Raw genomic sequence first — 26,015 nt, 5'->3', positions numbered from 1 at the left:
TTGCCCCCGTATCATTCCTGTTAAAACAAAGTTATTTGATATTTAATTTAAAAAGTGTAAAAACACCACTACTCGACCATTTTTATTATTTAATTTTTTTATTATGTCCATTCTATATTATTTATTTGCATTTGCTTATCTTTATATTTTCAAGCTCACCATTAACAGGGAAAAATGTCGGCAAAACTGGCTGTTCCCAAATCACTGAAATGTTGCAAATGCACCTTTTTTACGAACTTGATGCACATAGCATCTTTTGATTTGGTTCAGCACCCTTCTCATAATCCCCTGAAAGTTCCAACTTCGTAGCCTTTGAAGGTCATGATATATTACAGAAATGTCCTTTTGGTAACCAGACTGGATATATTGTCTTTTGATTTAGCCAAATAATCTCAACATTCTCTGAAAGTTTCAACCCAATATCCTTAGCCGTCTTGTTGACAACCTGGAAGCGCGTAGTGTTTTTTATTTAATTTCAGTATTCTCTAAAAGTTTCAACTTAGTAACCCTAGCCTTTCCGGAAATACTCCACACACGCCATTCTGGCAATATGGATGCTTATAGTACCTTTTAATTTAGCTCAAAATCTTGTCCGGTTTTGGAAATTTCAGTCAAATACCTTATGGCGTTCTCGTTGTTTGGAAGATGCGGTCTTTTGGCAACTTGGCTGCATCTAGTGTCTTTTGATTCAGTTCAATATTTCCTTAACGTTCCCCGAAAGTTTCAAATTGATATCTTTATCCGTTCTAAGATGTTGCATTTACAATCTTTTAACAACCAGGATCCAGATAAAGTGTTTTGATGGTAGTTCAATAGTTCTTCTCAACATACTATAAAAATTTCATTTTTTTAACACCCTGAGCATTACAGAGATATTGTAGATAGGTCCTTTTAGACAACTGGATGCACACAATGCCTTTTTACTTAGTTCAGCGCCCTCCCCCTTCAGTATTTCCTGAAAGTTTCAACTTATCTTTAGCTATACCTGAGACACTGCATGTACACCTTTTTGACAAACCGGGTGTACTTAATGGCTTTTGATTTAGTTCGGTGTCCTCCTCAACATTCCCTGGCAGTTTCGAATAATACCCTCAGCCGTTCCTGATATATCGTAGATATGCCCTTTTAACAAGCTGAATGCACGTATGGTCCTGATTTAGTTCAACATCTCCTGAAAGTTCAAAAGTAATAATTTCTAAAGTAGATAGTTCCTTATCTGTTCCTGATGTATTGCGCCGACACTCTTTTGACAATCTGAATACACATAGTTTCTTTTAAATAAATTTTCACCTCTCAACCGCCTCAGCATTCCCTTAAAGTTTGAACTTGGTACCCTCAGCTGTTTCTGAGATATTGCATCTATCTCATTTTGATAATCTAAATGCAATTCAACTCTTTTGATTTAATTCAAGACCCCTCAACACTCCCCTTAAATTGCAATATAATACCAGTAGCCATTCCAGAGATATTCCAGACACTCCCTTTTGACAACCTGGATACACGTAGTTTCTTTTGATCTAGTTTCAACACTCTGCCTGAACATGGTCTGGAAGTTTAAATTTGATGAACTTAGCCGTTCCTGAAATATCGCAGATACGCCCTTTTACAACCTAGATGCACGCAGTATCTAGACTCACAACAAACCAAATTAAAAATGGATGGATTTAAAAAATCTCTTATTATTTTATTGATATACATAAAGACATAAGCATAGTTTCTAATAGGCAAAAGAGGTTATTTATAGTGGCCATTTCCATTGGCTTGACGGGGCTTCACGTACTAGTGGTTCCCATGGTTTCCAAGTAAGCATTTTTCTTGCCAATATTAATTCATTTTCTGCCTGTATAATCAATTCTTCAACTTGTCCACACCCGACTTTCTTTTCCAGGACAGCTATGTCTTTTTCCTACAAAAAGGGAAAAAGCAATTAAAGAAGAAGAAATCAGCACGCCCTCTAAGAGAGCCAAAATAATGTTTCTGAAAGGGATTATCGAAAAAAATGGATTCAATATTGTTTGGCCTACGTAATTTTGGGACGAGAGATATCCCGTTCCCCAGTATTAGAAAAAATCCTGTCTTTTATACCCATGTTGTGATTTTCTTTGGGGTGATACAACAGTAGTAACCATCATTATATATTCAGTTTCTTTTTCAAATCTAATTTCAAGCTTATAGAGATGCTAAATGAACTTATTCATAATAAAAAAAAGAAAGGCTTTGGAATGACTATCAAATGTAGTCAAGGTGGTTCTGATGAATCTAATCATAAAACATTTAGGTTGATATTTAAAACAGAGGTGAGTGAGTTAGTGAGAGACTGAGAGTGACAAGAAGAAAGAGAAAGAATGAAACAGACATTGAGAGAGATTAGCTTACACAGATTGATGAAAGATTCACTTAACCAGTCAAGGATACTCAGTGGATACTCTGTACATGAGGATATGGCAGACGAGACTTAATCCTCGAATCCTTCACTTGTAAGCACACAATTCATTGTATTGTCATTCAACTTTTGTGAATTGACGTCCCTGATACCCGTAGGATAAATTAATTAGACTGAAGATGTATATGCAACTAGATGCATAAAAAAGATAGTCAAGAGGCAAAAAAAAACTAACCATGGATATCATGACTGAAAGCAAAAGACAGTACAGTAGCCTAACAAATAGAAGCAACTGTTTTTTCTGATGATCAATAATACAGTAAGTACAATAATGCACTTTACTCCTTGATGAGAGTAGTATATCCTTTTGCAGACAGTTAATTTCCTAGCTAGTAATGAAACATATCGGGGGGAGGGGTCATAGAGGAAGGGTCAGGAGTCAGGTCCCATGATCTTTTGGAATAAAACATCGTTAATGAACAACTAAATATTCTATATTCAATTACTGTTTGACCTATTTTTTTCAATTAGCCTAAAGAGTTCATACCCGAAGTGGTAACAATTTGAATTTTAATGGCAATGTTTGCATAATAGGTCCATGTTGTTGTTGGTGCATGATAATTTTATGGCCTCAGTATTTTTCTTTAGCTCTTCCATATTTTGGTTCTAATGATGATTTTATTTGAAATGGTATCCGAAATCAATAGCAATCAAACATGGCTGATTAAGGGGGTGACAAAAATTTAAATTTCTCAAAATGTTGTATTTTCAGGCTTCAGTCTGAAGAGCTTAATCAAGCTTAATAGGTTGGTCGCAGTTTATAAGCGACTATTTTTTTTAGAACAAGCCTCTGATGTCATTTACAAGATGAAGAATGGAACATTATCTTTTAATGATCAAAGGCCCATGTTCTTGATGATCAGTCTCCTTTAGATTGTGCTTTACTGTTGTTGCAAATAAAACTCTACCTAGTCTTTTGTCCTCTTCCATTGGTCTAGACTGTATATGTTTAAAAACCAATGAGCTGATGGCTTTTCTAGATCAAGCACTTATGGTTTCATAACATCTTCCAGGACTTCATTGTGTTTACGAAAATACTCCTTTAATTTTTTAAGTAATACAATATTACCTTTATTCTTTCTCTGATGGTATCTTTTTTACATAGATGTATCTTGTCCTAAATCAAACTAGTATGAAGAAATACAATATGAAAGTTTCTGAAAATCATTAACTTGTCTTAAGGAGAAACGACTTCTAATCCCCCAAAAAATTCCCCAAATACATTATTATTATGGACGAGTCTTAATGTGTTGTAGTTGATAGCAGAGTCAGTTTCAAGAGATTTCTTACACAAAAAAGACAACAAATACAATAGTAACTTACTGCATTAACAACAGACATTCTTTCCATGACAATCTGTTCAGTATATTTTCTGTAAGCTGCACTTTCAGGCATTTTCTGCAGAGCTCGTAGTATCTTCCCATAAAGAACAGAAAGTGTGTGATGAGGAGTTTTTGATACTGCTAAGTCAGTCAATCCAGTGGCCTACAAGTCAAAGTTCCTGATTTTGTAATTACTTAATGAAACTCACATACCAATGTCAAATCCTTAGGGATTTATTTTAAAATGTTCAGCCTGTTTTATAAGGAAAATAAATTAAATTTGAAAAAGGTTCTGCAAGAAGCCGTTATCAACTGGTTGGTTTCGCAGATGTGAATGTACTTCAGAGAAGATATGGAATAACACAGGCAAAAAATACACAGCAACAATCATACATTTTTAATTATTACCTTAAAAAACACAAAAAATAACAACATTGCAGGGTAATGCTTAAATAGTGCTTTGGCACTCCTATAGAATTTGACATAAGAGACAAGAATATATTTATACAGGAGAACAAGGAACAGAAAAACCTTAGAAGTTTACAGTAGTTTAAAAAATGTTGTAAAAGGAGAACAAAGAGTCGTAAAGTTCTTTAAAACACTTTACAAGCAAAGAATTGAAACAAAAAGACAAAATTTCACATAAAGAGTTAGGGTTGAAGATGGGGTAGCTCCCTCTCATATACAGAATAAAATTGCTCTTCATTTTAAGTTTTAATTTGTTACTTCATTTAAGTAACAAAAAAACTTATATAGTGATCATAATTTCTGTCTGTTGGTCCTGGTTTTGCTAGTTCGAGCACTTCCAGATAAGCTAGGACGATGAAAGTTGACAGGCATACCAGGGACCGGACCAGATTAAATTAGAAATAGTTGCTTCTCTGATTCCACCATCTGGGAGGGGGAGGAGTGGAGGGATAGTTAATTCTGAAAATTCGAAAAAAGAGGTATTTTTAACTGACAAAAGAGTGATCGGATCTTATTTAAAAAGACCTCGGATCTCAGAGCTCTTATTTTAAATCTCGACTGGATCAGGTGGCATTGGGGGGGGGGAGTCTGAGGAGGAAACCTGAACTCTTGGAAAAGGCTTAGAGTGGAGAGATCGAGATGAAACCTGGTGGGAAGAATAAGCCCAAGTCCTAGATGCGTGATCAAAACAAGCAGACTAGATCTGCTCTTTTTAGGGGAGTTGGGGGGGGGGGGTTTCCAGTGCTTTGGCGAGTTTGGTGCTTCTGGACATCCTAAGACAATGAAAATTGGCAGGCGGATGAGAGACCTACATAAATTGACTTAATAACAGTCGTTTCCCCTATTCAACCATCTGGGGGGGGGGGGGGGGCTGGAAGGAGGGAAAATCGTGAAAATTGAGGTACGTTTATCTTACAAATGGGAGATCAGATCTTAATGAAAATTGATATATAGAAAGATCTCATATCTCAGATGCTTCATCTTCAATTCGGATTGGATCCGGGGACATTGGGGGTGGAGGGAAGAAATGAAAATATTGGAAAACACTTAGAGTGGAGAAATTAGAATGAAACCTGATGGGAAGAATAAGCACAAGTTCTAGATACGTGATTGACATAACCGGATCTGATCTATTTGGGGGAGTTGGGGGGATTTCCAGTGCTTTGGCAAGTTCAAGAATAAGCATAAGTTCTAGACACATGATTTACATAACTGGACCGGATCTGATCTCTTTGGGGGAGTTGGAGGGATTTTTAGTGCTTTGGGAAGTTCAATGCTTTTTGACATGCTAGGACAATGAAAATAGAACAGCAAAATCGATAACTCTAGCACCAAGTCTAATTTTAGGTTCCAACCTTGTCACAAGTGCCATATAAGCTCCTGTCTCTTGTTCAGATAATGGAAGGAACCCTCCCCCCATTAAAAATTTATTGTAGAAAGTGTTTCTTGTAAAATATCCTCCCCACAGAAATCCCCCCGAAAAAAAGTTTCTACATTCCAGAATAACAAATACAAAAATCCAAAAATGGACAAATCACATAAATTGAAGCATTTTCCTAAGTGGCTATGCGGGGTCTAGTCATCCCCAAAGGCATTGTTATTGGATATTTCAACTGGATTAAACTTTAACTGAAAAGTTCAAGCTGAATCAAATGACTATTTCCAATTGTTATCAGATGTCTTTGAGCAAAAGGGGTTTTGGAAGGGGCCTAGTTACCCTCCAACCTTCTTGGTTACATAAAAAGAGCACTGAAACTTTATATTTTTATTAAATTGGGTCCCCTCCCGATTTCCTAGGACTACTGGTTTGAGTTGATCCCTTGTCCCCGGGGAAAAACCGCAAAACAAACAAATAAAAATGCATTCATGATCTGTCTTCAGGCAAAAATACAAAATTCTATGTTTTTGTACAATAGAAGCTTGAAACCTCTATTGTATGGTTTTCAGATATGTTGAATCTGATGGTGATGTTTTTAGAGACCATTTGACTTTTTGGGGGCATTTCTCCCCTTTTACAAAATCAGGCATATTTTCTCCAGCTTGTAGCTTTTGATGGGCAACATTAAACTTAATGAACTTTGTATATTTGGAATCAGCATAAAAAGCCAATTCTCTTGACATATGGTATCAGTTGTTGTCAAAATTAATTTTTAAAGATTTGGTTATTATTGGACTGAGTTGCTCTTTACTAACAGTTTGTTACCACCAACTTTTTGGTTTTTTGTTTGAACTGATATATACAATTATAATTGTGGAAACAAAAATGGAGCAACATTTTTTGCATTATAATCAAATAAGCTATTTCAACTTACCATACTAACCAAATACAAAATGGAGTTTTCAGCCAGTAAAATCACTACAAGTTATTTTATGCTTGATATTTTTTTATTTGCTTTTTTTTATATTTCCCATTTTATAGATTTTACTGAAGTTTATGTGGCTGAATGGAAACAGGTCAATTTCTAGCTTATCAAATGAAAATACCAAGAAGATTTATTTCAACAAGATAAAGGCTGCAATGGCTATATGTTCTGCAGGTAAAAAATTAAAAAAGGTTGTAGTAGCTAGGATATGGTCTGCAGGTAAAAATTGGAAATATTGTCCTTTTTGACAAACCGTTTAGGGCAAAACAAAAAGCAGGTTGTCCCCGAATTGGGTTGAAGGAGGCTGTAGAGAAGGTTTTAAGTGAAATTGGACATTCTAGGGAGGATGCAAAGAAGGGGTCTATAAATAGATTATAGAGACAGATAAAGGAGCAGACAAAGCTGTGTTGCCCTTGGGTATTTTGGTGCTGCAGTAAGTTGTTAGTAGTAGTGGTAGTAGTAGTTTCAATGAAAATACCAAAAGAGGACTTTTTTAATCTAAAGAGGGTGTGTTAAATGCCGCCCCCAAATCAATAAAAGCTACAGATTGGAGATTATCTTAGTTCTGGAATTTGCTTCTTATTTGGCCTAAAATAGGTCCTCATACATTGAGAGTAATACATTTACTAGCTCCAATTTTACCAAAGATCAATGAGGATCAGCAAATTAAACAAAAGACAGGCAGTGGCCCAAATTATGATCCTACAGTATAATTAAATAAAAAAACAAGTTTTTTCAGCTGAAAGTAAGGAGCAAAATTAGAACCTAAAATGAACATAAATTATTCCATAAATCCACTTTCTCAACTCTAGGTCTTTATGCTAATGTCTTGAAGTCCTTTAAAGAAACTTTTAATTCAAACTCAACAGTCCTTGTATTAGTGCAGTGTTTCTTAAAGAATTTTGAAAAAAAAAATACAATTTAGCATAAAGAGCAGGGGGTTTACAAAGTGTTAGCCCCCTCATGTTTGAAATAACTTTTGTATCCTTGTATGGTATTCCAGATAAATACACTAAAGTGACCAGTGCTAAGTATAAGAACAACATTACTGCATTTAGGATAGGAATTGAGATTAGTATCTAGTTTTTTCTTGAACCAGAAGTTCAGAAGGGTTGCACTATATCCCCCTGTATATGAATGACTTTGATGGACTTTGTCCTAAGGAACACAGCAAAACCTATGGGAGAGACTAAAATAGGAAGGAAGGTGTAACTCTACTAGACTTAGATTATGCCAATGATTTGCGTATCCTAGCTGAAAATGTTAGTAAAAAGAACGATTTTTGGGAGTTTTTGAGAGTGCATCAAAGCAAAGAGAGTTTTCTGCTAGTTTTTGCCTCAAAGCATTCATTTTGTCCAAAGAAGGTCAAATTTACAGGAACTCTTTATCTCTAATGTGGTCAAATCAATCTTGAATAGTCTACAGCCTTAAAGAGGTTCTGTCCCCCTCCTAATTTTTAAAAATTGCACTACATTGTTCAGATTAAGCATTAGAATATCTGGATGGCAAATGTTGTCTGCAATTCTCAACACCAAAGTTTTGCTGTTTTTGACCAGTGTGCTTAGACACTGTCTATGTGCATGTGAATGCATGACAGATGGAAGTTATGTGCCTAATTTGAACTAAAAGGATCTTAAAATTTTTGTCTTATTAGACAAAAAGACATTTTCATTGATTGTCAGTGATACTTTAATTGAAGGCCTCTCCCTTTTAAAAACTTCAGCAAAGGGGTGCTAACTTTTCACCACCATGGAGCAGCATATGTACTACACAGTTCAGCTGCACCTGACATGCACCACCTGATGCAGCAGCAGTTTTAGGCTTCATAATCTAGGGGACAGGGTATACCACAGGTATACCTTTTATATAACATAAACAGAATTTAATGTCAGAAATACTGGGGGGGCAGCCCCTGCCCCCCTGATATGGCCTAGAACTGCCAGTGACCTAATGTATGTGATTTTCTGAATTCAGACATCCCTTTGAGCCTTAGGTAAAATTCTAGTCTAGGAAATTTTGCTAGCTTAGAAAGTAGTGTAGTTAAAAGAATGAAACTTTTAGGAATGGATAAACAGCCTAAATTATAGGTATGGCATACCAAATTATGTTCCATGAAGGTGTTTTAACACTTTCGTGTTATTCATTACTAATTTATTTTTTGACAACAAATTTATCTAGGGTAAGATACCATCTATCCCTATTGCTACTAACATGGGCATTAAAATCTGCTGAAAAAAGCCATATTTTACCTGGAAGCTAGTCTGTTTGTTTTTGTAACTGTAAATAAAATTCGTCTGAGTCGCTACTATCTTCATCATTTGGTTGTACAGGGGCTACACGAGCCTACTATGATTGATACTTTTTATTATAAAATGAGCAATTATACTTCTATTATTAATACCTTCCCAATCTAAACGGGACTTAACAGCTACCTTATTCATCATGAGCCCTACTCCCTGTCTACATACCCTATCCTTCCTGCCAAAGTAAAGAAAGTCTATATCACCAAATTTCATGTTCTCTACTTCTGGGCTACAAGATTCCAAAATCCTTAATAATCAAATTTGAAATTAGTCAAAACATTGACATGAGATTTATTTCTTTATGTTGTAACATTCTGAGTTGCAATTTGATATTCTCTAAATCACTGAAATAATTTTGGCCTCAAGAAAAGCAATGGTCCTAGAGCCATTGCAGGATGGAGACCAACACATCTTCTCAAGTCTACAGAGAAGCACTTAACCTGGCTTAGAAATGGACAGCAAGAATTCCCTGGGACCTATAGTTGAATGAAATCTTAGATTGATCTTAAATGTTTTTGTTTGACTGATTAGTTAAAATGAGACTTGGAAACTGAAATTCAATGCCCAGAAATGCAAGGTTATTCACTTCAGCAATAAACATTCAGGACACCAGTACTCAATTGAGTCAATGGACAAAACAAGGCAACCTATTGTTCATATACAAGTTATATACTTTTTTATTGTTCATAAACAAGGCAACCTTCATGCTGAAAATGATCTGGGTTGATGAACAGCTAAATTTCAGTTTGCATGCCCAGACTGTAGCAGCAAAGACCAGTCAGTCTCTCAGTATATTTAAATAAAAATTTCAGTAGTCATTCATAATTAGCAACTTCAAAGCTCTATAAAGGTCTAATTTGACCTAAGCTAGAATTTGGCATGTGCAGTGCCAATCCAATTAATAAATCTAACCAAGAAATTCTAGAAGCAGTTCAGAGGCATACAACTAAAAGGCATCCAAGGTTTCTATAAATACCCTACTTCTCCTAGCTTGAAAAACTAAATTTAACCTCACTGACTTACTGCCAAAAGAGAGGAGATATGATTATGGCATTCAAGCTGCTCAACCATAAAGAACTTATCCCAAATGTCTTTTCAAGGACATGAGGACATGATCAAAACTTTTCAAGAAGCAAGCCAACTCAAGGTTACAAAGCAAATTCTTTTCAAATTGGATGGTGAATCTATGGAACTCATTTTACCAGGAAACATACTCTTCTGCCAGCATTGATTAATTCAAATCACCAGTTGACAAGGAATAGTGCAATAAGACCTGGCAATTATTTTGGGACTCACCTGAGCAGTCAGCATACAATCTTCACTGACATATGAACACAGGATCATCCTATTGCTGGCAAGAGTAATTTAAGGTCTTTAACTCCTTCATCAGAAAAAACTAGCCATTGGAAGCACTATTATCCTCTAGTCAGAAAACAATGAGTGTACACTATTATATACATTACTATTGATTGTGGGAAGTGCATGTACCTGAGCAACCTGTCCTCAGCAGTTTAAGGGCACTAGGCCAGTCAGTACCAATATGGCTCTTCCTAACCGCTCCTGCTCTCTTCTGCACGATCAAAATCTATAAGTAAATCATCTCCTATTAAATTGACTTCTGCATGCTTTAATAATCACTAAAAAAATTTGTCTCTTCTTTAAGATATAAAATACACGCCTTAAATATCTTACAATCAATGTGCCAAGGCAGGTTAGAGTTCAGGATAGCTGTATAAGTATTTTGAATCTTTGCCAAGGAACAGAAACGCTTTAGAGAAATAGTCTCCTCACTCAGAGCCTGGTAATCAAATAATACATGCTGAATAGTTTCATCTGAGAAGCAGACATGGCATAAAAGTGATGATGTAGCTTCCAATTCAATAATAATCTATTTAGAAGAAGGGCACCTGATTTCAGCTTGTAATATAGCACAGTATTTAGTCTAGTATAAAATGGAGCTAAAATTAGATCTTAGCCTGATACTGATACTCATAAACTGAGGACAGAGGAAGGACTAGGGATTAACATGGAATCCTTTGCTGCTAGAGAATCAGCCATATCATTATATTTGATGTCTTTATGACTTGGAACATGTTGGAAATAAATCTGATTACCTTTAGTCTTAAGATTAAGAAGCTGTCTTCTAATATTATATAAATCCTTGTCGTTGGGAATTCTATTAATACATTGGAGCAATAGTAATGCTGATTTGGAGCCAGAGAGATAGAGTATATTTCCAGATTCTATGTTATAATTTATAAGCGCATCCAGGGCCAGGTAAATGGCACATAATTCAGCAGACAAAATAGAAGATCCCAATGAGAGAGGAGAATAGAGGTTCAGTTTCAGGGATGGGATACATGCTCATGCTCCAGCTCTCTCACTCTGGACAGATCCTTCCGTATATATTTTTCTATGATTAGGGTATACCTTTAAGATCTGTTCAGCCAAAATAGTCAGGATCTCATAATTTGGAATCAGGTTTTTATTAATTAAGATAAGTTCTACTTGACAACCTGGTGGACTCATTTCCGACAGAGGGTACTAAGTGAAGGGATATGCACAAGGAGAGTATTGATTCCAATTTGGTACCTCCAGTTGAACAAATAGCAGAATTTTGTAAAGATTAAAGGACGTTAAATGAGGATGGGGGACGAGCTGAGAAAAATTAGATAACATATTCTAGATTTGAACAAATGTATAATTTGAAGAAATCCAATAGAAGTTTAGGATGACATCCCCACTTACTCTCTTAGTCTCTTTAGATCCCCACTTAGTCTCTTTAGAGTACAAAGTCTCTGAATAATCAGGATTTCAAAGAATTCATATGTTCATGCCACTACATTTTAGAATCTATCCATAAACCAAGTAACTTCACTGAATTGCAGAATGGGATCTCCCTCTAAAAAATTGTGAATGGATTAGGAGGATGTGTGGTACCATTAGTAAATATAGTGGCCTTAATTTTACTGTTTGAGATTGGGAAGCCAAAAGCTAAAGAGAATCTCTGGACTAATCTTATATCCTGTTGAATAAGACTTTGAAGAAGGCCAATATCCCATCCAGACTTCCAAATAATCACATCATCTGCATAAAGGCCAAAAGGCCATGATATACTTGAAATTCAGAGACATACAAGTTGAATAGAAGAGGACTCAATATTACACCTTGAGGAAGACCCCTTGTAATAGGACTTAATTCACCTCTAGACTGATTTACTTGACCATAATAACATCTATCAGTTAGAAAAACTTTATAAGAATTATGAAAGTGTAAGGGAAGTCAGGATTAATTAAAAGTTTCAGTAAATTATTGTGAACTACATTGCCATAGGCATCAGACCAATAAAACAGAACAGCCATGTGACATGTCTTGTTTTAAGAGAGCTACAAACACCAATTTCTAGCCTGGTAATGTTGCCTAAAGAGCTATGTCCTTTTCTAAAACCTGTTTGTTCACTGGGAAAGAGATTATTGACTTCAGCAAACCACTCAATTCTTGATAGGACAAGCCTTTCCAGAACTTTTCTGAAGGAAGGCAAAACTGATATAGAATGGTAAGACTTGAGATCACTGGATGATTTAAGAGGGTTTTAAAGCTGGAAATACCTGAGCAGTCTTCCAAGCATGTGGGAACTTTTGGCTTAACCAAATAAGATTGTAAATATCTAAGAGGGTAGTATGAACCACCTTTGGGGACTCAAGAATCCACTTCATATAAATACCATCATGACCTGGGGAACACATGATATTAAGAGAGTTGATTGCTACACTGAATTCCTCTTGGGAAAATGGTTTCATCAGGGCGCCTTTATATGAATGGGTAAGAGGCAGAGTGCAAAAAGGAGGTTGGTTGGAATGAAAATCTGAGCAGTCACTCTTATAGATATTAGTAAACATACCTGCCTTCTTTTTATCTGAGACAATTGGATAGCCATCCTGAATGATATCATGTTTATGATCATCATTTGACTGCTTCCCACTATTTAGTTGACTAATGAAATGGTGAATTCTTGAAATTGTGGTTCTAAAGCTAATACTTGAGCTGAAGTTAAACCATGTACCCTGTTTAGCTTTCCTTAAACTAGTTTCACCTTAGCACATGATTGCTTGTAAGAGATTATTGTTGACTGAGATGGGTGCTTTTGAAACATTTTACATGCCTTTGTTTTGCCTGAACTGCAACCCTACACTTGTCATTCCACCAGTACTTGGGTCTTTTGGAGCCATTGTAAAAATGTAACGTAGTCATTGGTATTGCCATTTTAGCTGACTGCAAGAGGATTGATTTCAACTTAGACTCAATGGCATTAATATCAGAATTGGAAGAAACAAAGGAAAAGTCTATTTCTCTAGTATCTCACAAAAAAGGGACCAATTGCCTTTGGTGTTATTAAATACAGGTATGAAGAGTTTCGGAAAAAAGTACAAATCTTGAATTGATGTAAGAATTGCAGAATGATTAGATTGCAGTGATGGGAGCTTTACCATCTGAAATAGATCATAATATGACGAAGGATCTAGAAGCCAATCTATAGCTGAGAAAGAGTTAGATCAAAAGTTATACCTGATCTGGAAATTATATGGAGTGAAAATCAAAGTGCCTGGAAAATTAGACAAAAGAAACTCTATACCTCTTCCTGCTTTGTTGCTACCAGGTGATTGTTATCAGAGAGGACTATGGACATTAAAATCCCCAAAAATAAAGGTATTATTACCTGATAGTTCAGATTCCAAGACATGGATGTCCTTGCTCCTGCAAGGGTTATACAGTGATTTTATGGCAAGATGATTACCATTAGCTTGGATAATTATTATACCTACAATATCAATTTCATCCCTTAAATAAATAAAGGTTGAGGGGAATGTTGGATTGAATCATGAACAAAGATGGCAACACCCCTTCCCTTCTATTAGATGATCTATCTTTCATGTAGCAATTGCACCCAGGCATTTTGATTTTCTTGAACTGATGAAGATTAGTCTCTTGTAGACAAATAATCCCTAGTCTATTGTTATTTGCACATTGGATAAGATCCGCAAGTTTATTTGAATTTAAGGAAACACAATTCCATTACAGGATCTGCAGCTTAGCTAACATAGGAGAGGTTGAATAGATGACATGCATGATACTTTGAGCAAATTGATGATAATTCTGTCCCTATTCATTGAAAATAGAATAAGAAAAGTAGTATTCTGCCATTTCTTTTGTTATACTAGATTTTTTGTCTTTAGAAAAAATTTGATTGGAAGATTTGGTCCACTGATGCAACATATTTAACTAAATTTGTAATATGAGGTCCAACTCTGTCTTGCATAATGTTGACTTGAGTAGATATATTAGGAGAAGCTGCCACTTTTTCAGACCAAGATATGGGATTAGATCTAGGATTGTGGAGGGCTGGACTTACTTTAACAACATTGGTTACTCCTTAACCAACTGAGGGAGAGATGCCTCAATAGGAGGTAGAAGTACCTGATTTTGAAGACCTGTAGCCAGGGGTTTGGAGAAAGGGTTAAATTCACTTCCTTAACCTTATTAGATCTTGGACCTGATGGCACTTTGGAGAGTTTGACCAGCTCCATTGCTGCTATAGGGAAAGGAACATTATCTTGACAGGCAATCCTTAGAACTTTAGCCCTTTGAACATATTTTCGACATAAATTGTGATCTGTTGATTGATGACTACCATCACAATGGGTAGCCTACATTTAGGAACTTCAGTACATCTACTTTCTGTAGACAAGGAGTGATTGCCAAGGCAATTGTGGGGCCCTAATTCAGAGGAAGAACAGTTCTTAGATGAGTGATCAAGCTTAAAACATTTTTTAGCATTGGAGAGGCTTTTCTTGGTGTATGTTATGAGCTTTTAGCTAGCCAAAAAGGAAGACCAAGTCAAATTGGGAACTGGCAGGTAAGATAAAGAGGACACTTAATGCTTGATAGTCCCTTAGAATCTGGCTTGCCCATACAATGAACTTCAAGAACCTCTAGCATTTCCCCCTTGTTGTTCATAAGACCATCTTTTGAGTCTTCAGTTGACAGTTCTAATGGTCTCTTTTACAATGTTATTTTCTTTGAATATTTCTGAGGTGATTTTTACAATCCTGATGTTACAAGAGATATTGCTAATTCATATAGCTTAAGAGCTTGGCATTTTTGGAATCCCTAATTTAAAATATAACTCTTCACCATAATTTTCTTTCACCTTATAGTAAAACTTAAGCTTTCCAACTGGCTAAGGTTGTTCCACCATTTCTGAATTTCTTGGTCTTCCAGCCTTGTTTGGATCTGTGACAGAAAGACTTTTTGATCTGAGATTAGACCATTTCCTCCATTCCATGCATACAATAGACCTGTGCTGTCCAGTAGTTTTTTGACATGGAAGGGCCATGAAGATTTTTGTCCCAGGGTAAGTAATTCATCATATGCTGCTCTGATGAGTCTTGACTGTAACATCCTCCTGCTTACTATGTTGTGCATGTGCTTTAGCTTATGTTTTGCTATGCTACGCTTGTGCTTATATTATGCTTTACTTTGCAGATTGTTGTAACCTGGGTTTCTAATATACTGCTTAACAATTGACAAGACGGAAATTTCTACATGGTGTCAGAAAAATGGAATCCACTGTCCCATACCCTGAACTTAATTGGGAAGCAGACAACCTCAAAGAAGCTTGGAATAGATTCAAAAGCCATGCAACACTCATGTTTGCAGGCCCCTTGAGTGGAAAGACAGAGACTGTTCAATGTGCATTTTTACTAATATGGCTTGGTGAGAAAGGACGGGACATCTTCAGCACCTGGTCTCTCACCGAGGCTGAAAAAAACCGTATTGCAGTGTATACGCAAAAGTTCGATGAATACTTTAGTCCATCTGCAAATCCAATCTTCTCACATTATGTTTTCCACAAACGGGATCAGAACGACATTGAAACTGTGGAACAGTATGTGACAGATCTAAAACTTTTGGTTCGTGATTGTGAGTACAGTGCTGCAATCCGTGATGAAATGGTACGAGATAGACTTATCTGTGGAGTTAAGTCACCAAAGATACGTGAAAAACTACTGCAGATGGGACCAACACTAACTCTTCCCCAAGCAATCACTACTGCTCGAGCCCACACAGAAACCCAGGCACAACTAAAGTTGATGTCAACAGCAGCGACATCCAACCACGAAATACAAATCAAGCAGGAAATCGACTTCGTCCAGTATAACAAGCAATCCAAAGGACCTGCCAGACCCAACATAGCGAGAAGACAAGATTGCTATTTGTGTGGTGGGGATTATTCACCCATGCACAAATGTCCCGCAAAAGGGAAAATTTGCAGCAAGTGCAACAAAATGAACCATTTCGCAAAAGTATGCAGAAGTGGAAAGAAATCTATCAACGCGATCGAGTCAAACAGAGCAGACCCAAATGATGTAAGGCGCAGTGATGATGAACTCTTTATTCACGAGGTGTCAATAGAAAATGCAGATGACCAACCCTACTCAGTCCTACGCATCGAACAACAAATCAACGTCAGATTCAAGGTAGATACTGGGGCTCAAGCCAACATCCTCACAAAATCTCTACTGAACAACATCAAGCCTAGCCCACAGATCCACCCTACCCGCCAAATCCTTACCAGTTTCTGTGGACAGAAGATCCCAGTACTTGGTACTTGCCAGCTCTTTTGCTCCCACAACAATGGTAACAGTGAGCTGCTTACCTTTTTCATAGTAGAAGAAGCACCCACACCAATCTTGGGATTTGTTGCTAGTCGTAAGTTGCAGCTGATAAAATGGATCTTTACTCTCAACGAGTCATCAGACGACCTGTTTACTGAATTTGCAGATCTCTTTGATGGAATTGGGAAATTGAGAGGTGAATGCAAGATTGTTCTGAAAGAAGGAGCACAACCAACAATCCAACCAACGAAACGCATCCCTGTTGCAGTCCTACCAAGGTTCAAGGAAGAACTAGAGCGTATGGAACGCCTAGGTGTCATCGAAAAGGTCACTCACCCTACAGACTGGGTTAATTCTGTTGTTATTGTCGAGAAACTAGACAAGTCACTTCGGATCTGTATTGACCCGCATGACCTGAATAAAGCTATAAAAAGGCCACACCATCCTATGCCAACCTTTGATGAGGCTATTCAAAAGCACGAAGGAGCAAAATTCTTCACAAAACTTGATGCAAGGCATGGGTACTGGTCTCTAGTCCTTGATGAAGAATCATCAGAGCTCACAACATTTGCGACACCATTTGGGAGATTTAAATTCAGGAGGATGCCCTTTGGCCTGATTTCCGCTCAAGATGAATTCCAGAGGCGAATGGAAGAAGCGTTTGAGGGGGTACCCGGATTCTCAGTCATAGTTGACAATATCATAATTTCAGGAAAATCCGAAACTGAACATGATGTGAACACACGAGCTGCACTCACCAGAGCCAGAGAACGGACAGTAAAATTGAATAAAGCAAAATGCATACTCAAGTCCGAATCAATACCTTACTTTGGTCATGTGATCTCTAAGGATGGCATCCATCCTGATCCAAACAAAGTTAACGCACTGAAGGAAATGCCCCGACCACGCAACCGCGAGGAACTTCAGACACTATTAGGGATGCTAAACTACCTGTCCCGTTACATCCCAAATCTATCATTCCAGAACGAACCACTACGAACTCTATCAAAGCAGCATAAGTTCGTATGGGAAGAAGTACATGACAACGCGTTCGATACCATTAAAAAATCAATATGTAGCACCATATCCCCTTTTAATCCCTCAGTTGGTAACCTAGAGCTACAAGTTGATGCTTCCAAATCAGGCCTTGGAGCAGTCCTTATTCAGAACGAGAACATCATTTCGTTTTCCTCCCGCTCATTGAATACAACAGAGCAGAAATACTCTCAGATCGAAAAGGAACTTTACGCCATCGTTTTTGGAATTCGTCACTTCCATCAGTACCTGTATGGCCATAGCTTTGTTGTAGTCACTGACCACAAAACACTTGAAACGCTTATTAATCGACCAATGCAAAAATCATCTCCTCGTCTCCAAAGAATGTTGCTCCAGATTCAGCCATATGATCTTACAGTCATTTTCCGGCCTGGTAAAGAGATCCCAGTCCCAGACACACTGTCCCACCTATACCTTCAAAGCCAAGATGAAAGTCTACAAAAAGAAATCCTCCACCCTGATATCTTGCACAGCATGCATGCTTCCCATCTCGGTATTGAAAAAACGAAGCAAAGAGCTAGAACAATCGTTTATTGGCCAGGGATGACAGAAAGTATCGAAGAATATACCAAACGTTGCCCAGCATGCCAAGCGTACCAAAGGAACAACCAGAAAGAATCTCTCAAGCCTCATGGTATACCTAACCACCCATGGGAACATGTTGGAATAGACATGTTCTATCTGGAAGGAAGTCACTTCCTCGTAATGGTTGACTATTACAGTCGATTTTTCGAAGTTGACCGAATAGGGACAGCTGCCTCATCCCATCAAGTCATATCCCGTCTAAAAGACCATTTCGCAAGGCATGGGATCCCTCGCATCATTACTTCAGACAATGGTCCACATTTCAACTCCCTTATATTTCAAGACTTTACCAACAGGTGGTCCATTGAGCATAGAACGTCGAGTCCCTATCATGCCCAGTCAAACGGATTGGCAGAGAAAGCCGTTGGAATAGCAAAAAACATGATAAAGAAGACCCGATTTTGCAGAAGCGAAATGAGCAATGCCCTTCTTGAGTACAGAAATACCCCAGTAGTCGGAATTGCGTCTCCTGCCCAGCTATTAATGAGTAGGAACTTGCGATCAACAATACCCTGTACCCTTGAGCATCTCACTCCCAAAATAGTTCCCAAATCTGAATTTGTTGAAAGTCGCCTGGAGTGCCAACTAAGGCAGCAAAAGTACTACAATCGTCACTCAAAGGACCTTCAAGAACTGAAACAAGGGCAATCTGTGGAAGCACAGATCCAAGGAAAATCTTGGGAACCAGCTGTCGTGTTGCACAAACACGAACTGCCAAGATCGTACATCGTGCAAACTCAAGATATGAAAGCATATCGTCGAAACCGAAAATACCTGAGAATGTCCCCAGATGACACAGATCTAGAACAATATCAGCATACCAACTCAAATGGGGTACCGCAGTTGAACTCCACATCATCTCCAAGCGCGTACTCAACCCCGTCAAAAAGCCCACCCCCAACTGTCCTTATTCAAGCCCCAGGGTCAAGCCCAAAAGTCAGTAGCCAAATTCAGGACGAAGTACCGCCACCCGCCATGACACGTCTTGGGAGAATAATCAAACCTCCAAAAAGGCTTAATTTATAAGTTGTCGTCGTTGTTGTTTTTTTTTTCTTTTTTGTTTTTATTTCCTTTCTTTTCCCTTTTTGGGGAAGAAAGGGTGGATACACGTAAATGGAAGATTTTGGTTAAGTTTTGTTGTCATGTTAAAGTGTCCAGAAGAAAGGAGATGTAACATCCTCCTGCTTATTATGTTGTGCATGTGCTTTAGCTTATGTTTTGCTACGCTACGCTTGTGCTTATATTATGCTTTACTTTGCAGATTGTTGTAACCTGGGTTTCTAATATACTGCTTAACAATTGACAAGACGGAAACTTTGCCGTCTCGAGAAACCATGCAATAATGGAATGCTGGACGCTGAGACAAAGGCTCTATAGATGGGGTTCCAAGGATGCAATAGAGAAAATGGAAGCTCGCCATCCGTAGCTTTGTTGTGGAAATTCTTGTTCTCAACAATGCAATTGGTTGGTAGCTTAAACATAAAAGTTCTTCCTTTAGAAGACCAGATAATAACTCGGTCTGACGCAATAAAATCACCTCCCATCCATTGTTCACCATCTTTAGCTGGATTTGATGACAGCAAAGAAAAGTCCCCAGCATCGTAAATCTGCCAACACTGCGCAGACACCAAAAGTACAGTTCTCTGGTTATAAACACAGCATGTCATAGATACTGGATTGATACAATCAACCTGTTTACTCTCGTTCTCGGTTACTGTTTCGTTATTCTTCAGCTCATGTCCACCAAGAGTCCAAACTCGAACAACACCTCTTATAGTTACAGCCAAAACAACGTCGTCTGGTCTGCGAGCTGGCTTCAAAACGTGAATTGCTGAGTACCAATCAGTATGGTACCGGGAAGTTAAAGTGGCTGATATTTCGAGGGTCATTGGATCCATTATAAGTATGTCCGAATATTTTCCAATACAGAAAAGCCGAATGTAATCTCCAGAACTAACATGATGTGCCTGTATATAAGTGTGGACGTACGGCAATTTTACACTCTCTAAGCATTGACCAGTTACTAGATCCCAGCTACACATTTCACCATTTGCTGAGGCAGATATGACATTAGTTAGATCAACATTAACTGATCCTCTTACTAAACAGGTTATTGCTGCGGTATGACCCAGCATCAAGCATTTTGGTTTTGCCTCGAGAGAAGATAAGTCAAAATCCCAGAGACAGATCTGTCCTTGACTAGTTCCTGTGACAATGGTAGAATGATTTCTTGATACAAGAATCAATGAAACACTATGAGTTGGTGAACTTTTTCCCCATAATACAAGTGGAACAACGACACTTTGTGAAACACTATGAGCCATTTTAATACCTAAAACTTCAAATTAATTTAGGCGATGTAGCTCTTTCGAATTGAACTTGGTTCATCTTGGCAAATACATTGCAGTATTTTCAGCCAAAACTTAATTAATTGGATCTGTCTATGTTTTCTCATGGAGAAAAGTCCCAAATATCCCTTGATGAAAAGTGTGTGAGTTGTGGCGTGCAGACCTAGCATTTGTTTACAATATTGTAGCTGTAGAGTTTCTACTGAATTTGCCACTTCTAGGCCCCATACTTCCCCTCCATAGTGGAGGATTGGCCTTATTTTTGAGTTGAACACGCTTTTGTGCATCTTTAAGTCACCTATTCCTGTCAATTTACAGTTCCTGAACAGCATTGCCATTGCTGCTTTTCCTTGACTTGCCATCTTTGAAATATGATTGCTCCATCTTCTGTTTGATGTTAGATGGAATCCTAAATATATTGCCTGAGACACAACCTTCACCATTCAAATTAAAACTTTCTTCATCTTTATTTCCTGTTGATTGTCTATGGCAAAAAACCATCACCTCTGTATTTTTTGTGTTAATAGAATAGAATATATTTATTCACTACAATAGCCGGAGCTAGCATTAGCATGTCATGACAAAAATAATTTATTTCCAGTTTCTTTTCCTCTAAATATTCAGCTGTTAAATCTAACAGAGTTTGTAGCTCCAAATTGAATCTGGTGAACAAGGCAATATCATTGGCAAATAATAGTAATGATAATACTTTATTTCCAAGGTGTATAACTGGTGCCCACCTTTTTTCAAGGTATTTGGCAAGATCATTTATAAAAATAGCAAAAAGTTTCAGTGATAGGGTACTACCCTGTTTTACACCTTTTACATTAAAAAAAAAACTCTAGATATACTACTTCCTGCTATCTTTACCACATTTCTGGTCAAACAATACATCAAGAGAAGAACCCTAAAAAGGGTGATGGAATTCCTGTTCCTAAAAGCATTCTAAATAGAGTTATACAGTCAACATTGTCAAATGCTCTACTTAAATCAAGAAAAGCCATGTACAACTTTCCATTTCCTTTGCAATACTTACTAATCAATGCATTTAGAACAAACATTCAATCAGATGGTGAGTATCCTTCCATAAAAAGGGACAAAAAGACTCAGAAAATTACCATGCTATAAGCATCACTTCTGTAGTTGTTAAGGTGCTTAAGAGATTTGTTAACAAAGCTCTAATTGAACATCTTAAAGTTAATAACATCCTCTCAACATCACAACATGCATTCAGATCTGGTAGATCTGTTGACACTAACCTCATCCAAACATATAAATTAGTGACTACACTGCTTGATAAGGGTCTTCCTGTTGACATGATTCTTCTTGATCTGTCCAAAGCATTTGGTAAGGTTTGTCATGGATTCCTCATAATCAAACTGAAGGCTGCAAGTGTCAATGAAGGTGTTGTACAGTGGATTATGGGCTTCCTCTCTGAAAGATCACAGAGTGTCAGAGTTTTTGATTCACTCATTTCTTCATTTCAGAGTTTCCTCATTTCTCTTCTCTCACAATTGTATCAAGTGGCTTACCCCAGGGCACTATTTTTGGACCAACACTTTTCAACTTCTATGTCAACAATCTACCCACTCTTCTTTCAAATCTTATTACCCTTTATGCTGATGATCAGAACTAGTTGGAAAAGCGGCTACTCCCTCTGACCAGCAATCAATTCAAACCAATCTTGACAGTCTAGGAAGATGGGCTAATAAGTGGCTCCTTATTTTTAAGTTGACAAATGCCATGTCATCCATTTTGGCAAACACAACAAGCATTATAAGTACTTCCTTCAAAACAACTTCCTTTCTGCTGTTTCTGATGACAGAGATATTGGAGTTATTTTTGATCACCAATTAAAGTTTAGCACTCATGCTAAGTCTGTTTCATCTTCTGCAAATAAATCCCTTGGTATCATAAAAAAACCATCTTAGTCAACACCCAAGAGTTTTTATGAAGTTATATAAGGTGCTTGCACAACCACATCTGGAGGTTGGAATGTCATTGGCAGCCCTTTTTTTCAAAAAACATAAGAAGTTGCTTGAGGATGTCTAGTGTTGTGCCACTAAGATGGTTAGCAGTGTGAATAAATTTACATCCAAAGAAACACAACATTATTTGAAGCTGTCAACACTGACATACTGAAGGAAAAGGGGTGATATGATTTTAACCAAGAAAATCCTTGCTTAAAATACCCTTCCCAGTTTCTTTGCACATTCCTTGTATCCTGGTACTAGAGGACATTCAATGAAGCTCCCCATGCAGCATTCCACAAGTAGACATAGAAGTCATTTCTTCAGCCAGAGTCATCAATCTGTGGAATCAACTGTCTGAGGAAACAGTTTCTACAACTTCAACCAACACTTTCAAGTCCCACCTTGATAAGGAATGGCTCTGCCAGGAGTTCCTTTACAAATGGGAAGCTGTAGAGTCCTCTAAAGAGTCTAGATCAAACAGCCACAATCTACACCAAACAAATTTTTTTCATCATTGGAGCACCACAAGGATAGAAAATTCTTATATTACTCCAAGCTGAAATCTTAAGGTAATTTAAGGTAAAAGTAATATTAGTGATTTATGAAATAAATTTTAAATAGGCTAATAAAAGTCACATTTTTGGAATCAACAGAAAATAAGCATTTTATTGATATATTTTCTATAGGCTACCAGTAGAGGGCCCTCTAGGATAAATAGGCCCTCTAGAGGGAGAAGGAGTGGATGTAGTTGCTTTAAATTACCTTCCCAGGACATACTTTAGTCTGTAGATTCATCCCTGAAAGTTTCATTTTCCTAACCTAAACCTTTCTGAGATAGCAAGAAGTCAATTAACTAGAATTTTACCTAAGATAGGGCAAATTGTAGTTTCTGAAAAGATCTCTTGGGCAATAAGTCAATGACTTTTTAATTTAAGAGTTTAATTTTGAGTGATTTTAGTAATAGCCTAAGCATATTGATACATAGGTTGGATTTTTGTAGCCTATATATTTTTATGTGTGCAATTCTTTTCAATATCCTAACTACTTTATACAATAGCATACTTTATTTTAATACTTCCTTCCAAATTGGTCAAATATTTAGCCCAAAATATAGGCCTACATTGTCCCTGTATTTTTATAGGCCTACCTGGCTCTATTGTTCAAATTAATTTAATGACACAATTGATCTTGATGGGTTCCTGTGGTGGTGCAGTGGATTTGACCTTAGCTTGGTAATACGGGACCCAGAGATCAAATCATGCTGCAGGAATGCACTGCAGGGCCAACACAGGGACCTTAGTAGTCAAGAAGCATCATTAATTCTTAAATAATAAATAATAATAGATCTTGATGGCATCCAACGACAGGATTCTCATGAGTTTTCCCTGATTTCTCCTATATAATAAGCTTCTATCGAAAGCACCTTCCCAAGCCATAGGACTAATCCGGGCTTTGAATTCACTCCAGAAAGATTCATTTCTCTAACTGAACCTAGGATACTTTCTGAGGCAGCAGATAAACCAAAACCAATAATTTTATTTGGAAGACTGTGGCTGATATAGATCATACGAGAAAATGATTTTAGCGTACCATACCACTTTCGCAGTTTTTATTGATGCCATTTTCTAGAAAAGTTTTGGGCACGATTTTGGACTTTAAAAAATTATGCTTTTAATAAACATTGTCAAGCACTATGTCTCTAAGTTGCAACTGGATAAAAAAAAAACGGTAATTTGAAAAACAAGACACTGAGTCAAAAAAATTCCTGATTTTGAAAAAAACAGTACTAAATCAGCAAAATTCTAAAATTTAGGTGTTTCAAAAGACAATATAGTATTTTATTTAACTACTCTCCCAAATAGATTTTGAAAAATAGCTTTATTTTCGTATTTACTTTCCTCTAACCGAATTCCCTCTGGATAATGCGAATATCCCTTTATCTAATAAAAATAATGCTCTAAATTGGCTTTGTTGGCTTATCCCAACAATCTGCTCCAATGCATATGGTCTGAAAATGGAGGTCCTATCGATTTGTTTACTTTTCCTTTAGTTTTTTTTTTTAATTTTTGTTAATTTTAAACCCTTACAAATTAGAAGCCGTTTCCTCTTTTATTTTAGTATGATTACTATGGCAGCAAGTTTTATGTCATGCTATGTTATACAAGATGATGAATGAAATGTGACGAATGAAAGATGATGAATGTTCGAGCAGCTGAGGCAAAAGGCAAAAAAAATCTGAGGCAATGATGAGTGAAACCGAAAACCGAAATCTGTTGTTAGAAGAAAAATGACAGCAAGATTCATATCGAATCAAAACATAATCTGTAATTAGAAGATAAACAACAGCAAGAATCAGAATGAATCCTTGGAAAATTCAAACCCTATTAAATACAGAATTGTAATAAACTTTAATAAGTAGTTGAGCACACTCCTGCAAAGGTTTTGAGCATAAAATCCACCCTTCAAGGCCATTTTGATATTTTATTAAATGAAATTAGGGACCCCTCAACGTAAAAAATTGACAGTACCCTACAATCAAAGTATTCACGTTTTCTGGATTGTCAATTAAGGGGACTTGGTGGTGAAAAATATCACCATATCTCGTTCACGGTAAACCTTTATAGTTTTTATGTTCGAAGTATTTACAGTTGACCATGTACTCTTTCCCTGTCTTATGAAGCTCGGACAAGAGATCTAAACAAAAGATAGAATATTCCCGATACAAGACAGATTAGTTTTGACCTCTTGATATCAGGCATTTTTTTTGTTTGATATCAGGCATTTTATTTCACCGCCTTAATCACATACCAATCCAATCTTATTTCCTGAAGCCAATTTCTTCCAAACAACGATGGTCCATTTCCAGCAGCAACAATTAACGGCAAAGTCTTACTTTGTGATTTGTACGTCAGTTTAACATCAGCTTCCCCGAAAATAGGGATGTTGTGGCCACCATATACAGTCAGCTTACGATCACATTTTTTCAGTCCCGCACTGCTTAGACAATTACGGTAAGTCTGTTCTGAGGTTAACGACACGGCCGGGCCTATCTCTAGCTCAAAATCAAGCTTAGACTGTTCTATTGTGAGTGTGACAATAATTTCCGGTGACTCACCACGTGTATAGAAAATAGGATGTATAGTATGAATAGTAGGATGCCGGAAGTTTTGGATCTACTGCTGTTTTCAGTATAGGGACTACTGAGTTTTTATAGTGCTTTGGGACTGTCAATGTGATAGTAAACTAGTTGAACGGAACTTGTTTACTACTTTGGGGTTCAGGCTTTTTAACATTGGATTGCTGTCTTTTGAGATATTGTGTGTTTTTAGTATACCCTTTTGTAGTTATGGCTTCATATGTCAGCTTTTTGGCCAACAATTTGGGTTTTTTCAAACTCTGAGTGACAAATGGCAACGCTTACCGTCATTTAATTGAGCTAAAATTTCAGTTATCTCAATTTATGGAAAGAAAAATTGTC

General features: G+C 37.1%; 1 protein-coding gene across 6 annotated transcripts; it reads right to left on the bottom strand.

Moving 5' to 3' along the window:
* Positions 1-1,659: 1,659 nt before the first annotated feature.
* LOC136031817 (NADH dehydrogenase [ubiquinone] 1 alpha subcomplex subunit 5-like) lies at positions 1,660-24,241 on the bottom strand. Of its 6 annotated transcripts, none has more exons than XM_065711670.1 (3): positions 24,133-24,241; positions 3,767-3,928; positions 1,660-1,906 (listed from the first exon to the last, which is right to left on the bottom strand). In XM_065711670.1, exons 1-3 carry the CDS (start codon positions 24,157-24,159, stop codon positions 1,739-1,741), a joined length of 357 nt encoding a protein of 118 aa, XP_065567742.1. In that variant the 5' UTR covers positions 24,160-24,241; the 3' UTR covers positions 1,660-1,738. The 6 variants fall into 6 exon arrangements, with proteins under 6 accessions (XP_065567742.1, XP_065567750.1, XP_065567717.1 ...); XM_065711678.1 differs by having other exon boundaries at positions 24,128-24,217; XM_065711645.1 differs by lacking the exon at positions 24,133-24,241 and adding an exon at positions 23,961-24,029.
* Positions 24,242-26,015: the final 1,774 nt, after the last annotated feature.

This window comes from Artemia franciscana, chromosome 1 (assembly GCF_032884065.1).
Source record: "Artemia franciscana chromosome 1, ASM3288406v1, whole genome shotgun sequence".
Lineage (NCBI taxonomy): Eukaryota > Metazoa > Arthropoda > Branchiopoda > Anostraca > Artemiidae > Artemia > Artemia franciscana.
Note: the sequence above shows the minus strand (reverse complement) of the source record. Positions and strands in the feature narration are given on the sequence as shown.